We start from the raw sequence: 15,715 nt of genomic DNA, 5'->3' as shown, positions 1-15,715 counted from the left end.
CTTGCTGGTAAATCTCGGCTTGTGCCTCTACTGACATCTGAAATTCCCCTCTGTGGCATAACTCAAGGACCCACCAGGGCTGCCTCCAGATCCCCTTCTCCCCCCCCCCTTTTTTTTTTTGAGACAGGGTCTCACTAAATTGCTTGGGGCCTCGCTTGGTTGCTGAGGCTGTCCTTGAGCCTGCAGTCCTCCTGCCTCAGCCTCTGTCATCCCGAGTCTCTGGGATGACAGGCGGATGCCTCCGCATCTGGCTCCAGGTGCACCCAGTGCTGCCTTGGTTGCAGGTCACCACTGAACGCTACCGCCCGACACTCCTTTTCCCAGCAAAGAAAATGAGATTTGAAGTGTTTGCCCCAAGGTTCAACTTAGTGGCACAGCGGGATGGGGACAAAAGCCTCTTGACTCCCACGGCCTCGCCCCCTGCCCTGTGTGCCTCCAGGGGGGTTTCACTTTCCCAGTGTTGAGCATTTCACGCAGCTTTCAAGGGAAAGGGCTTGTGTTAGAACTCCACAGAGCTGGTTGACATCCTTCCCGATCCTCGGTCTGGTTACCCGTAGGAATTATCAGGTGGCAGGTGAGGTCACCTGCACCGTGACCCCAGGGCTGAGGGTGCTGGCATTTAGTACTCATCTCGGTTGCTTCCGACAGGCAAGGCCAAGTAACTAACCTCAAAGAGCAGTAGCATTTGAACCCGGGGACTCCCCTCCATTCCCCAAGTCACTGTCCACAGTACGCGGCACCCTGGAATCTGCCCGCCGCCCAACAGGGCAGCCCCATCCTCGGCAAACCGCGCAGCCGGCAGGGCTCATCCCTGTGCTTTGCCAACCGCTTCAAGCTCACCTGTCACCGCAAAGCCCAACATCCCAAACCAGCTGCTGCCAACCCCCCGTCACCGCCCTCCCGCCAGGCATTCCAGAAACAAGTGGGGAAGAGGGCAGATCTCCCAGGGTAGCAGCCCAAGGAAAAGGCCTCAGCCGTGAGACAGCGCCATTTATTATTACAGAGTTAGAGAGCAAGGCCACAGTGCCGTCAACCCCCCACCCTGCCATGAAAACAACAGGACCAGACAAACACCACGGCTCGGGCCCAACCGTGAACACAGAGTGGCTCCAACAAAAATAAGACAAACACAAGACACAGCATCTCTGCATGTTGATATAAAAGCTGCCACGGCCCACGGGAAAGCCATCTGGTCGCGTCACCCAGGACACGCAACCAAGGGCACCGGGAGGGTCGAGAGGGCTGCCACTCCGTCCAGGCCTCCTGGCTCCGCGCAGGCACCGGGGATGCCAGTCTGGAGGTTGGGCACTGGGTGAGCTCCCGTCGGGGAAGAGGCCTCCAGGAAGGAGGGACGCAGGGAGGCGTCGGGAGCCCCTGAGGCCTCTGGTGTCCAAGACGAGGAGGCGGCCAAGAGGGACCCTCTCCAGAAAGAAGGCCCTCGCTGGGCAGAGTTCAGGCCCAGGGCCGCACGCTTGCGTTCACAAGGTGTAAAACCCCATGGCCACCGTGGCCACCACGAAGCCGAGAGTCAGCACCCATCGGAGCAGCGGCGCCCGGGAGAGGCCGCCCAGCAGGGGCTTCCCTCTGGGGGTCTCCACAGGGGTGGGGTCTGAAAGGGAAAGGAAGACAAGGTCAGCAACGTGTCGGATGTGGCATCTGACGTCCCTGAGACAGCAGAGGCCCTTAGTCTGCCCGGCCACCGCTGGAATGCCTGGCTTCCCCAGGTGGCTCCTCTGTGCTCGGCAGGCTGCCCTGAGGAAGCCCAGGGCCAGGCGTGGCTTTCAGCTTCTGCGTGTGGCCAGGAGGTTCTCGGAGGCCTTTTACCACTGACCATGAGCTCTAGCTGTACTTTCTCATCTCAGACTCATTCTCTGAACGATGGCAACGGGGCAGAAGCTAGGAAGCTGGGAGTCCAGGTTCAGTCCCACCCCCATCATTTACGGAGCAAGTCATAGCCAGCAAGGCGGCCTGGGTGGGCAGGACAGGCAGGCCTCTGGAGCAGCCTGGCCCCAGCCTGCAGAGGAGTGACAGGGGACCCTGCAGAGGCCTCGGGGCTGGTGGCCAGGTCACCGCGGTGGCAGGCACGGGCCAGCTCACACTCCGGGTGCTCACAGGAGCAGCCTGAGGCGCGGAAGCGCTAGGCTGTGGCCCCACGCCGCTTCTGCTCCGGGGTCAAGGAGCGGAAGGAGCCTCTGCTCACGGAGTACAGCACCTGCCCTCGCGTGTTAGAATTTAAAGCCAAGAGAGAACTTTTTTAGTGCTGGAGATGGAACCCAGGGCCCTGCAATGCCTGGGTTACACCCCAGGCCCCCAAACCAAGGAACTGTCTGCACAGGAGACACGGGGACAACCAGACCGAGAGGCGTGGTGTGTGCGTGACCTTTGGGAAACTCCAACACACGTTCATGAGAAAATGAGTCTCAGAAGGCCAGGAACAAACCCCAGAATGTATCAGGACTATCGTAACAACAGCTTTGACCTCAGACCCCCAAGGGTGCTGGACCCCAGTTTGAGAAGGGCTACAGGAGGGTAAAGTCCCTCACCTGCCAGGTAGCTCATTCCCCAGGACTGCCAGCAGGGGGCTCCACATGGTCCTGGCACAGCTGGGGAAGCCACAGGCCAGGTGGCCTGGGGTGGCACTGAGAGGGACAGCCTGAGGCAACCTAAGGCAACTGGCCGGCCCCCACCCCAGGCAGCTGGCACCCTGTGAGGAGCCCTTTGGTCATGCTGTAAGTCCCCAGCGTCCCAACATGCTGACAGGGGCTGACACACAAGACCCAGAAGTCCCATCTCTTCCTAGCCCCCCTGGCGGGTCAACAGCTGGAAACAGGACCCCAAGTCCCCGCCTCCCATCCCAGGGCCTGCCTTGGGCCGGCCTTCAGGAGCCTAAATCAGGGCGGGGGTGGGGGTTGCCCCGACTTCACGGGGTCCTGTGCACCTGAGCCAGCGCACTAGGACTGCCTCAAACGCCACTGCCAAGGTGATGCTGAGGTGCGGAGAAGTTCCCTGGCTCACCCGGGGTCACACTGAAGGCGACCCAGGCCCTCCTGCCTGCGCTCCGTTTCTCACCTAAAACCACTGGGAAGCCAGGCGTGGTGGTGCAGGCCTGCAAGCCCAGCGGCTCAGGAGGCTGAGGCAGGAGGATGGAAAGTTCAAAGCCAGCCTCAGCAACAGCACAGCCCTAAGCAACTCAGGAGACCCTGACTCTAAATACAATATGAATGAGGGCTGGGGGTGTGGCTCCGTGGCTAAGTGCCCCTGGGTTCACTTCCCAATACAAAAAACAAAAAACCATCGGGAAGGCAGAAAAGAAATACCAGAGCCAGAAATCCCGCCATGTCCTAACGGGCCCAGGAGAGACGCCCCGAGGCCCTCACCTTGTGCGCGGCTGCTGGCTCGGTGGCGAAGCCCTGCGGTCTGTGAGGGGCTCTGGTCCTCGGGGTCCTGGGTCAGCTGCTCCTGCAACTCCTCAAACAGCTGGAAGACAAGAGGCACATGCCACTCAGTGAGATGTGCTGCTGGTCCCAACAGAAGACAGGGTAAGTTGTCACGAAACGTGTCTCAAATGACAAAATAAGGAAATTTTAAACATCGAGTGTCTTTCACCCAGCTCCAGGGCAAGATGTCACAGGCACATCTGGCTCCCCTGCCTGTTCCCAAGCACTCTCTCACCTCCACCCTGTCCCCTCATGACAGCTGTCCTGGATTTAGAGTTCACTTTGCCATACACAACGTCTGTATTCAGTGTCCCTACGCAAAGCACCGCTCTGCTTGTTTTGAAAAGAGAGTGGAATCTTCATGTATGTGTTCTTTTGCAGCCTGCTTTCTTCATATGACTTCATATTTGAAGCTCCATCCTAAGCAAGGTGTATTTTGGGGTGTTCATTTGGCTGTGTTTGCAGAGGAGGCATCTGTAGCTCCTGGAGTAACAGGCTGCAGAAATCAGGATGAAGAATCAGCATACAGAAATCAGGATGAAGAATCAGGATGCAGAGATCAGGATGGAAGATCAGGATACAGAAATCAGGATGCAGAGATCAGGATGGAAGATCAGGATACAGAAATCAGGATGCAGAGATCAGGATACAGAAATCAGGATGAAGAATCAGGATGCGAAGATCAGGATGGAGGCAGGATACAAAGGTCAGGATGGAGGATCAGGATATAGAAATCAGGATGCAGAGATCAAGATAAAGGATCAGGTTGCAGAAATCAGGATAAAGGATCAGGATGCAGAGGTCAGGGTGGAGGATCAGTTTGCAGAAATCAGGATGAAGGATCAGGATGCAGAGGTCAGGATGGAGGATCAGGAAACAGAAATCAGGATGCAGAGATCAAGATAGAGGATCAGGTTGCAGAAATCAGGATGAAGGATCAGGATGCAGAGGACAGGATGGAGGCAAGATACAAAAGTCAGGATGGAGGATCAGTTTGCAGAAATCAGGATGAAGGGTCAGGATGCAGAGGTCAGGATGGAGAGCCAGCCCTTGATGGGCTGAATCTTGTCCTCAGTTCACTACACCTCTCTGAAAGAGAAGACTTTCTAGGGAGAGTAACTGGATTTGGGGTGTGAGGGAGGGGCACTTGAGCCCAGGCTGAGAGCCTCTGCCCCCAAAGTGCCTCCAGGTGGTGGGGACAGCAACAGGACGCCACCTCCAGCAGTGAACCCCGCCCTCCAGCTGCACTCAGAATCCACCATTCCAGAGCCTGCTCCACGCCGGGTCACTGCTCCTGGATTTGAGGCAGTTACAGAGATGTGGCTCGGCTGAGCGGCTCAGCACCTGCCACCTTTGCAGGGCCAACCTGGCTGCACACAAGTGTGAGCACACCTCAGATGCTGCCACGGGTGCCTCCACGTGACTGTCACACACTTAATGACAGTCACTAACACCGAGGGCTCCCCGTGCCTGGCACGCCTGCAGGAAGGTCACCAATACTCACTCGCCCCCGTGACCACCCTGACATAGGTACTGTCGTTACCCAGTTTGCAGACAGGGAAACTGAGACACAGAGAGAGGAAGGGATTTGCCCAGAATTACCCGGCTACCAAGTGGCAATGCTGGGACCCTGGCCCGAGTCCCCACACTGAGCCACAGCATCCTCTCCCCCAGTGACAGGAGTGTCACAGGAGGCAGCAATGGCCACCCAGGGCTGCCAGACCCGCACCTGAATGTTGAGCAGGAACGCAGTCTTTGCCTCCTCGATGACCCTCCGCCTGACCTCGGGGGTCATCTCCAGAGCGTTCATGCGCGAGCGGTAGAGCTGCTTGAATTTGGTGGCGCTGGCGATGTTGGGGAAGGTGAAGAAGGCCAGGCCCTCGCCGGAGCTGGGCAGGTCCAGGGCCTTCTGAGCGATCTTCTTGAGGACCTGGCCCCCCGACAGGTCGCCCAGGTAGCGGGCGTAGGCGTGGGCCACCAGCAGCTCGGGCTCCGAGCGCCCCACCTGCCGGAGCCGCCCCACGTAGCGCTGCGTGGCTGGCGAGTAGGGGATCGCCTCCTGCCAGCGCGGCCCGTACCAGAAGGCCATGTCCTGCTCCAGGGCGGCCCTGCGGTGCAGCTCCTCGGGGAAGTAGAGCGGGGCGTAGACGGGGTCGTCCTTGTTGCGCTCGATCTCCTCCTCCAGGGCCGCGTAGACGTGGTACAGGGACGCCATCGCCAGCTGAAACCGGGGCGCACGGGTCAGGCTGAAGAAGCCCCGCCCAGGTCCAGCCGTGGCCTCGGGCCTCTCCGCTCCGCCCCCCGCCGCTCTCTCCAGTCCTCCCGCACAGCAGCCAGAGGTTTCCGAAGAGAGCAATGTGACCGTGCACTTTCTCCACCTGAAGCAGTGCCGGGATCAACCCAAGGCCCGGCGAACAGGGGAAGCCTCCCCCTGCAGCCGCAGCCTGGAGCCGACGCCCCCCGGCAGAAGAACCGGGTGGCGGTGATTCTCTGCCTGTTTTCTTGCTTGGCACTGGGGATGGAACCCAGGGGTGCTCCACCAAGAAGACACCCCAGCCCTTTCTATTCTTTATCTTGAGACAGGCTCTCCCCTAGTGGCTAAGACTGACCTCAAACTTGTGATCCTCCTGCCTCAGCTTGAGTAACTGGGATTACAGGCCTGTGCCGCTGTGTCCAGCTAATTTAATTCTTACAAAAATCCAAAGGCAGTTCCTATTCCAATATTACAGAGAAGAAAATGAAGGCTCAGAGAGGCTGAGACACTGAGGTTGCACAGCAAATGAGAAATGAAACTGAAGTCCAGGCTATGATGACGCTAGAATGCTCTGGAGCAGGAGGAAACCAATGAAAGCGCTCACCGCAGACTGGCAGGCGCCCCTGACATTAGCCCCACGATCACTGCAGAGGGAACTCCCCTTCCTGGTGGCCCACTGTGCACCCAGCTGAGCGGGGCAAAACGTATTTTTTTTTTTTTTAGTTTTTGAATATGCTTTTATTTAATAATATCTATGTTAGGTTGGGGTTTTTTTGATTCATTGTCTACAAATGGGGTGCAACTTTGTTTCTCTGGTTGTACTGAAGTAGAGTCACACCATGTGCATAATCGCACATGTGCGCAGGGTAATGAGGTTTGTCTCATCCCATTATGTTTCCTTTCCCCCCACCCCTGCCTCCTCCCTCCTGTTACATGTTACACTCCAGGTCGAGTGGCGTGGGGACAAAGTTAAGAGGCTCAGGTTGAGGTCCGGAAGCTATTTCTCAATCTTAAACATTGATGGACTGTCCCTTCCGCAAGGCAGAAAGCCAGGAAGCCTGCTACGAAACCGCTGGGCCTTCCGATGTAACAGACCTGGCTCTCTCTTCAACTCGGCCGGTTCTCAGCTGTGTGACCATGGGCCAGTACCTAGTTCTTTCTGGCCTCAGCTTCCCAAACCTGGGCAGGAGGTGACCCAGGGCCCGAGGGACTCTGCAGGTCAAGCTCATCCCTCTCCTGCCAAAGGGGAGCCCACAACACGCTGCACGGAGCGGGCGTGGGGTTAAGGGACGGTCCAGGCAGGACTTAGCCAGCACTCCAAGCAGAGGCAGGGCTAAGCGCCACCCCACAGCCTAAGGGATGCAGTGCTGGGTCCCTGCATAGTTCCAGTGCCCACTGGCACTGTGACTTACAGGCTCAAACCAAGTCTACGTGGCTGGGGGCTGGCCTCTTCCAGCAGTCACCTCCTGCCCACGGCCTCAGCCACAGTATAGCAACTGTGTGTGCACCACCCAGGACACCGGGCCCCCCAGACAGAACTGCAAGTGGAATCTCCTGTGTTAGAAGTGGGGTTGGGGAGGGTCCAGACTGCAAGCAAGATGGCGGTCAGGCGTGGTCAGACCCGACCCCCCACTCTCGGGTTACCCCGAATCAGCTTTTCCTGGCACTGCCGGTCTAACACCCAGTACCTGCCAGTTACTTGTCAAGCACCTTCAAATTACATGGATTTCACAACCATGCCAGGAAATAGCAAAATCAGTGCCCAGAGTTCATGGGGTGCTTTAAAAAAAAAAGATTCCTACTGTTGAATCATGCGTGGTGGTGCATGTCAGTAATTCCAGCAGCTTGGGAGGCCAAGACAGGAGGATCGCAAGTTTAAGGCCAGCCTCAGCAATTTAGCAAGACCCTAAACAATTTAGTAAGACCCTGTTTCAAAAAGAAAAGTTAAAAAGGACAGGGAATGTAGCTCAGTGGTAAACTGCCCTTGGGCTAAATCTCAAAGTATTCAGAAAAGAAAAGTGTCCAAAAAAGTATCCAAAAGTATCCAAATAAATAAATAAAAAGAAAAGAAAATCCTGCTGTTGAAATTCCTGCTGAGGCAGGAGGATCAAGAGTTCGAAGCCAGCCTCGACAACTTAGTGAGGCCCCAGGCATTGCAGTGAGACCCTGTCTCTAAATAAAATACAAAGTAGGGCTGGGGATGTGGCTCAGTGGTCGAGTGCCCAAGTTCAATCCCCAGTACCTATAAAAAAAGAAAAAAGAAATTCCATTTCACAGATGAGGAAAAATTGGCTTGGGAGGTTTGAGGACACGTCCCCGGTCCTACTGGGAAATGGTCATGCCGGGGCTTGAATCCATACTGCCCCCTTGTCATCAATTAGAATCAGGATAGAAGCACAAGGTCTGAAATGAGATCAGTCTTGGTTTGATCTTGGCCTTTTCCACTTATTTACAGCTGTGTGACTGTCTGTTAGTCACTTAACCTCTCTGAGACTTTCCTTTATCTTTTCATCCGAATTGAGGCACAAATGTATAAAAGGTGCCCAAGGCAGAAAGGTTTTCGCTGATGGCACTGCTGTCTCAGCTGCTCCACAACACTACTCAGTAGGCCATGAACTTGCTGGGTGACCTCTGTAAGTCCCTTCTGTCTGAGCCTCAGACAGTGTCACCATGTCCTTGGACAAGCCCCTCTGGTCCCTCAGCATCTCTGGCCCTAACGCGCTGGCCTGAGCCCCGGGAGCACTCACACCCGCCACCCCTCCACCGCAGCTCTTCCCAGCAGTCCACACGTACCTTGAAGCCCTTTCGGGTCACCTGGCCCTTCTGGAAGTTCCTCATGAACTCGGCATTCTCCGCCTGGGTGTGCACCTCCTTGGTGGCCTCCTTCAGGGCCTCGGACAGATCCTGGGGCACGCTGCAGAGGCAAGCGGGGAGGGTAAGTGAAGGGTGGCTGGGGCGGGGTCCTCCCCGCTGGCCGCTGAGCTGGAGGCCGCCTGCCCGCCGCAGGGATTCAGGCCACTTCTCCCATGGGGTCTGTAGATGTCCGTCCAGCTGCCAATCGGACACAGGCCACCCCCCCAGCCTGCAAACACCCTGCCGTCATTAAAACACTATGTAACGGAGTCCCCAAACCAGCGGGAAGTGCCCGTCCCCAGGCAACCCCAATGAAGGAGAGGGGAGGAGGAACCGGGAGGAGCCTCACCAGCGAGATCGCGGCCCTCGCGCTGTCTGCTTCGGCTGGTACTTATCTAGGTCTTGGGGTGGAACCCAGGAGCACTTTACCAGAGCCACATCCCTGGCCCCCTTATATTTTATTTAGAGCCAGGGTTTTGCTGAGTTGCCTAGGGCCTGGCTAAGTTGCTGACGTTGACTTTGAACTTGGTGTCCTCCTGCCTCAGCCTCCGGAGTAGCGGGGATTACAGGCGATCACCGCTTCGCCGGCTGCTTTGAACGTGTTTCGACCCAATATCTAATTCATTTATTTGGTTGAAGTTCCAGATACAAATTTCAGGATGACACCCTGTAATGTTAGGCTCATAAAAGCAGCTATGTTAAAAAGCCTGAGAAACTCGCTTTACCCAAAAGTCCCTTACTGCCGGGTGGTGTCGCACACCTGTAACCCCAGCAGATCTGAGGCGAAGGCGCGAGGATGGCAAGTTGGAGGCCAGCCTCAGCAACTTAGTGAGACCTTGTGTCTACATAAAATATAAAAAGGGATGTGGCTCCGTGGCTAAGCGCCCTTTCTGGGATATTCCTACCATCCTACCCCGTGGTCCTTCCTCTCTCCTCACAGCCCGACCCAGGCTGAGCAAAATCTCGGGAGAAGGGAACTCGGGAGCCTGAGAAGCGGCACACGGGTTCGAATCCCAGCTGACACCTGTCAGCGGCCGGACCAGGGGGCGCTGCCTCCCTACACTGAGCACCACACCAGGGACGCCAGGGACGTAGGGACAGGTGCTGTCCCGCTCAGGTGATTGCCGCCCTGCCACCGAGAACCGAGCACTCGGCCGGCTGGGGAGCCCCAGGGAGGGAGCCTGGCCAGAGCCCCGGCGCACCTGAAGCTGCTCTCCGGGCGGCGGGCGCCGGCGACACGCGCGCTGCTCCCGGGGGCCGGCCGCGCCTGTCACTCACTGTCTGCCTCCAGCTACGCCCGGGTTCGGCGCCCCGTGCCCCGGCCCCTCGCTGTCCCGGGAGCCAGCCGGCGCCCCGGGTCCCCGCGCACTCCGCCCCGTCCCGTCCCCGTGGTCCCCGAGTCCCGCCCCGCCGCACTTGCCTGTCGCGCAGCGGGCGGTCCATGGTGGGGCTGCGGGCTGGCTGGCTGGAGGGCGGCGGGCGTCTCCGGCTGCGGCGAGGACCAGGCAGCGGCGGTGACTGCGAGGCGCCACCGCGGCCTTTTATGCGCGGGCGTCACGTGGCCGGCGCCCAGCACAGGCCCACGCTCCCGCCCGTTGCGACACCGCGCCCGCCCCTCGCCCCGCCGGCTGCGGAGGGGGCGGTCATATGACCCAGGGAACAAAGCCCGGACACACTTCTTTTTTTAAAAAAAACAGGGACTTTGAGCTGCTGCAGGGCTCTGGGGGCCATTGGGTCCCTTCCAGAGCCCCCCAACGCTGCCACCCAGTCATGGGGCCTGGGGCACCCCGGAGTCCTCGAGGGTCCCAGAGAGCCTGGGGCAGCAAAGCCAGGGACTGACCCATCTTTGTCTCATCCCAGAACCCGCCAACACGGGCTACCCCCTCACCCCTGGAAATGCACCTTTGGGGCCTGGTTTCCAGAACATGCCAAGGCCTAGCTAGCACTGTGCTTCTGCGGGTCTGTCCTGTGGGGTAAATCCGCCCCCATTTTACGGATGGGAAAGTGAGGCTGCAGGAGGAGTGGTGTGCCTGGGATCGTGCATACCACAGGAGCGGACCCAGTGGCCCTCCATCCTGGCACACACAGGGACAGCTTCAATGGGACACGGTGCTGACTCCTTATCCTCAGTGCCTCGGGGCCTGGAGCACTGGTCACCTGTCAAATTGGTTCTGCATAAGGCGGACCCTTGGACTGGGGACAGACAGGGCCCTTGGGTGAGCTCAGAATGCAAGAGGGTCCTCTCCGCTTTGAATGTAGCCGGGCCGCTCTGCCCTGCTCCTCCCTGATCTGCCCCCTCCCTGGCCTCAGGAGAGCAGGATCACCCTGCTTCCCACTTCAGGCGGAGTTATCTGTCCTTGAGCGCACCTCCCCCAGGGACAAGGTGAGCAGACTTTGGGGATGGCAACGGAAGGTCTCAGAAATGACCGCCTGCCAGATGAACAGGTGAATGACGACTCAACAGAGAACCCGCGGGATGCAGCCTTTGGTCACCTCTTTAAAAGCCCCTGTTCCTGCTGCTGGGCAGAATCCCAGCCTCCAGGACAGGAGTCCCCTGTGCTTCTCCTTCGCTAGCAAAGCAATAAAACTTCTTTTTCCTTTTTCTCAAACCCACGTCCTCGTTATTGAATTGGCATAGGGGATGAGGACCGAGCTTTCGGTAACAAGAGTGCAAACAAATGGCTGTAAATTGCTGGGCTGATAGGAGGGGCCCTACCAAGCTAGTCACACGCTATGTCCTAGCCAGACTCTGTGGAATGCTTACCACGTGCAGACGTGCACCACTGCGTTCAATCCTGACAGCTGCCACCCCCCAGATACCTGCAATCATCATTTTATCTCTGGTTTGTCCATGTAAGATCCATGGCACAGAGAGGTTAAGTAATGTTCCTATGTCACACAGCCAGATGTGACAGAGCCAGAATTCCAGCAGTGAGAAGCCAGGCCCTACCCTCCTGTTCCACACTCCAGCCTCTCTCACAGAGGGTCCAGGAGTTCAGGCAGAAGAGGGTAGAGGTTTGAAAGCTGGCCACCTGCAGTTCCAGAGCCTGTCAACTCAGGGACCCCAGAAAGTCAAATTCATCTTATTAAGCACCCAGGGAGCAGGGACCCCAGAGGAGGAGGGACTTGCCCAGGCTATGCCCCCATTTGGGGATGGAGTCTTCAGTGACCCAGGGTTTCTGGTTCCTGGTTCCAGCTTATTCCTCCCGGAGCCCCAGGCTTTGCTAGAACAGAGACCACACAGGGAATGCGGGAGCAGGGGAGGTCACGCAGGCTGTTCTGGTGCCAGCTCGGCTGGAGTTCTGAGCTCCTGAACCTTGCCCGGGGCTGGCTCAGCTCTGGACTTCCCCTTCCCTTTCCTCAGCAACCCAAGGCACCAGTGCCCTTCTTCCTATGGCGGTGGGCCCAGCCAGGCCCTTGGAAGACGCCCATGTCCCCAGCCCGTGTCCCCAGGACCTGCGAATACGTTGCCTATGTGACAAAAGGATTTTGAAGATGGGATTACGTTAAAGATCTTGAGATGGGAGATTATCCTGGATTATCCTCGGGGCCTGATGTCACAAGAGCTAGGCTGGATGGCTCCAGATGCAGGAGGTGATGTGACAAAGGAGGCAGAGGGACCGAGAGCCTGGAGGTGCTGGGCCGCTGGCTCTGCAGATGGGGGCTGAGGAGGCGGCTCGGAAAGCTGGCCCTGGCGTGGGCACAGTCTTCCCCACGCCAGGGGACAGGGACACAGCCCTGCAGCCCACCTGGGGTCTTCTGACCTCCAGCCTCCCAGAGAATACAATGGGGCTCTTCTGTGGCAGTTTGTGACGGCAGCATAGGACACTAATACACCCCCAACGCCTGCCTCACCGGAAGCAGGGCAGATGCTCAGTTTTGGGAATAGGGGAAGGACGGGCAGGGGCCCTGGGGACCCTCCTGCACCCCCATGTGCCCCGGGCATGAGGCCTGTTGCTCCCCACTGGAGTGTTTCTGTGGGGACACCACTGCCCTCCTCTGCCCTCTGGCCACGGTCCTCTGCGGCTGAAGCCCACAGTGTCCAGCTCCACGGGACACACGTGCGCTCAGGATCCGAATGGAGGAAATCTGGGAAGTGACCCAGAAAGGGACAGGCGCACAGGGGACAAGGGGGTACACAGCTGGGAAGACACCTCACTGGAGGGGGCACCCCCGCAGCACGGCGTCACGGGTCCTCCGGGTCCTTCCAGAACCAAGTCCACTCTGTGCTGAGTACAGCCCCGGCCGCTCTGTCACCGCGCCTGCGTTTTACCATGGACGCGTCTTTCTCTCCCCATCCCTGACCTCAGGGGAGCAGGATCACCCTGCTTCCCATTTCAGGCAGAGTTATCTGTTCTATTTTTTTATTATTATTAAAATATTTTTTATTTTTACAGACACATTTTGATTCATTGTACACAAACGGGGTACAGCTTGTCATTTCTACAGTTGTGCACCCTGTAGACTCGCGCCATCCAGTAGTCCCACACAGGCAGGGTGAGACTGCGTCATTCCACTGTTTCCGTCCCCACCCCTCCCACCCCTCTTCCTCTACCCCTCCGACATTCTTCTCTTCCCCCCGCCACCCGCCATTGCTGAGTTATCTGTCCTTGAGCACCCCCACCCCCAGGGACAAGGTGAGCAGACTTTGGGGATGGCATCGGAAGGTCTCAGAAACAACCACCTCCCAGATGAACAGGTGAATGACGACTCAACAGAGACCCCGCGGGATGGAGCCTTTGGTCACCTCTTTAAAAGCCCCTGTTCCTGCTGCTGGGCAGAATCCCAGCCTCCAGGAGGGGAGTCCCCTGTGCTTCTCCTTCGCTAGCAAAGCAATAAACTTTCCTTTTCCTTTATCTCGAAATCCTTCCCTTGTTATTGGATTGGCATCGGGGACAAGGACCAAGACCCCGAAAGCCGCCCAAGCCTGGTGCCCGGAGCCCGACTATCTGGCACATATTCATTCAGATTTCACAGGCAGAGCCCTTGACAATCTCAGAAGGACAGGGACAGTGTAAGGACAGGAGTGTCAGGGGACCCAGCGTTTTTGCTCCACGCAACTGGGAAGACGGAGTTCCCGGGTTACTGCAGCGGGGACGGTGGCTCCGGCAGACGTGTCAGTTTTGAGATCCGTGGGACAGGGCTTTGCACAGAACGTGCACAGATCCAGAGATAAACAAGAGGCCTCTGCTCTTTTCTGGAAGTTTCGCTTCCTCCTGCTGACAGGCTGCCCTTTCGCCACCTGCCCCCAGAGGCCGGAAAGCCGCCGTGACTCAGCAAAACCTGCCCTCCCTCGGCTCCGGTCCCCCTCCCAACCATGACACAGCAGAATCGCAGCTGCAGGGCTGGCGGAAACCTGACTCGGCATGGCCAAGGCGCCGCCCTCCGGGAAACAGAAGTGGTTTGGGCTGCAGGGAGGGGGCCAGCAGCTCCCAGGAAAGACAAAGACGTGGCCTCGCTGAGGCCGGGGACCTGGAGGGGGATCTGGGAGGAGGTTTTCTTCCCCAGGAGAATAGGGACCCTTGCCCGGGTATTCTCTCTCGCTCTCTTTTTCCTTTGGTCCTGGGGATTGAACCTGGGGTGCTTCACCACTGAACCACATCCCCAGCCCTTTTTACTTTTCATTTTGAGACAGGGTCTTACTAAATTGCTGAGGCTGGCTTTGAACTCGCGATCCTCCTGCCTCAGCCTCCCAAACTGCTGGGATTACAGGCCCGCGCCACCGCGACAACAATATTGCCTGGGTGGTCTCAAGTAGGGGACCTCACAGCGGGTGTCCTGACTACACCACGCCTCGTGCAGATCCCTGCCAGTCAGGGACCCCAGAGATGATTGATCCGCAGCTGAAAGGGAAGGGGATGTAGTCCAGCCCAAATCCTAGGGAGGATACCCGGAGACTGCAGGGCTAATGGAGGACCCTTGATGGCTAGAGGCCCAACCCCACTAACGGCAGATACAGGCTTGCCATGCACATGATGGACAAGAGATGGACATTCCTAATAAGAGTCCCCCAAAGCAGTAAGGCAAGAGTGCCACAGTTATTTGGCACCTGGCACGGTCCTGGGAGAGAGAAGGGGGTGGGGGGCAGAAGAGGGCAGCCCTGCCGGACACCTTTCCACTCCTCCTCTCACGTACACCTCCTGCCCCCAGATTTTGCAGATAAGGCACAGGTTGCTGAGCTTCTCCTCTACTCAATGTTCTTCAATAGCTCCCCACTGCCCCTGAGATGCAGAGCAAGCTCTTCATCCTGGCCCACCTGGCCCGCTGGCTCCCTCACACCCGTGTGTGCCACCCTCAAAGGAAGGGCTACTAGCCTCTGGGCCTCTGATGGGTGGAAGAAGCCTGCTCTTTGCCAAGCTGCTTATCTTTCAAGATGCTGCTCAGAAACAGATCAGAGACATAAATGAAAAAGTTTAATCTTATGCAATACACAGCATCAATCACAGGAGAGAAGTTAGTGACCTTAAGATTTGGCAAAGATTTCCCAAAAGACATACACAAAATGGGTGTGGTGGCACACGCCTGTAATCCCAGCTACTCAGGAGGCTGAGGAAGGAGGATGGCAAGTTTGAGATTAGCCTCAACAATTTAACCAGATCCTGTCTCAAAATTACAAAAAAATTAAAGATTTTTAAAAAGATGAGGAATGGAGCTCAGTGGTAGAGTGGCCCTGGGTTGTCTCCAGTACCAAAAAAATAAAAGGAAAGGAAAAAGTAAATAGATTTTATAAACTTAAGCTCTTTTGCTCTTTGAAAGATCCTCTTAGGGAAAATAAGAAGCAAACCAGAAACTAGAAGAAAATATTCGTAAAACATTGTCAACAAAGGACTTCTATCTCACACAGTTAAAACTCGCACGGTTCCATACAAGACAAAGAAGCAAATTAGAAAATGGGTAACAAGTTTGAATGAGACATTCACCCAGGAAGATGCATGAGTGGTAACTACACAGGTCATTACGGAATGCAAATTAAAGCCGAGATGGATCACAGTAAAAAGGTGTGCCCGCCCGTTATTACTGAGGCTGTGCAGCAGCTCAAACATGCTGCTGCCGGGAACGTAAAACGGTACTGGAGGCATCAGGACACGCCACCCAAGGACACGCCACGTGGGCACAAGGGGTGTTCCATCTGGGGACCACCGGGGAGCAGACGCCCAGGACGGCTCTGTGC

At 57.1% G+C, this 15,715-nt stretch overlaps 1 protein-coding gene across 1 annotated transcript; it reads right to left on the bottom strand.

The window, feature by feature from the left end:
• Nucleotides 1-975: 975 nt before the first annotated feature.
• Hmox1 (heme oxygenase 1) lies at nt 976-10,084 on the bottom strand. Its single transcript, XM_047550035.1, has 5 exons — nt 9,965-10,084; nt 8,485-8,605; nt 5,167-5,658; nt 3,378-3,477; nt 976-1,609 (listed from the first exon to the last, which is right to left on the bottom strand). The coding sequence occupies exons 1-5, from the start codon at nt 9,985-9,987 to the stop codon at nt 1,479-1,481; spliced, it is 867 nt and encodes a 288-aa protein (XP_047405991.1). The 5' UTR covers nt 9,988-10,084; the 3' UTR covers nt 976-1,478.
• Nucleotides 10,085-15,715: the final 5,631 nt, after the last annotated feature.

Source organism: Sciurus carolinensis, chromosome 4, assembly GCF_902686445.1.
Source record: "Sciurus carolinensis chromosome 4, mSciCar1.2, whole genome shotgun sequence".
Lineage (NCBI taxonomy): Eukaryota > Metazoa > Chordata > Mammalia > Rodentia > Sciuridae > Sciurus > Sciurus carolinensis.
This window is presented reverse-complemented; position numbering and strand designations above follow the sequence as displayed.

Coding starts and splice junctions, on each gene's coding strand:
- Hmox1 (XM_047550035.1), bottom strand. CDS start 9,987: ATGGACCGCCCGCTGCGCGACAG. Junction 5,659..8,484: donor TGACCCGAAAGGGCTTCAAG/GTACGTGTGGAC, acceptor CCCCGGTTTCAG/CTGGCGATGGCGTCCCTGTA. Junction 1,610..3,377: donor AGCCAGCAGCCGCGCACAAG/GTGAGGGCCTCG, acceptor TTTCCCTTTCAG/ACCCCACCCCTGTGGAGACC.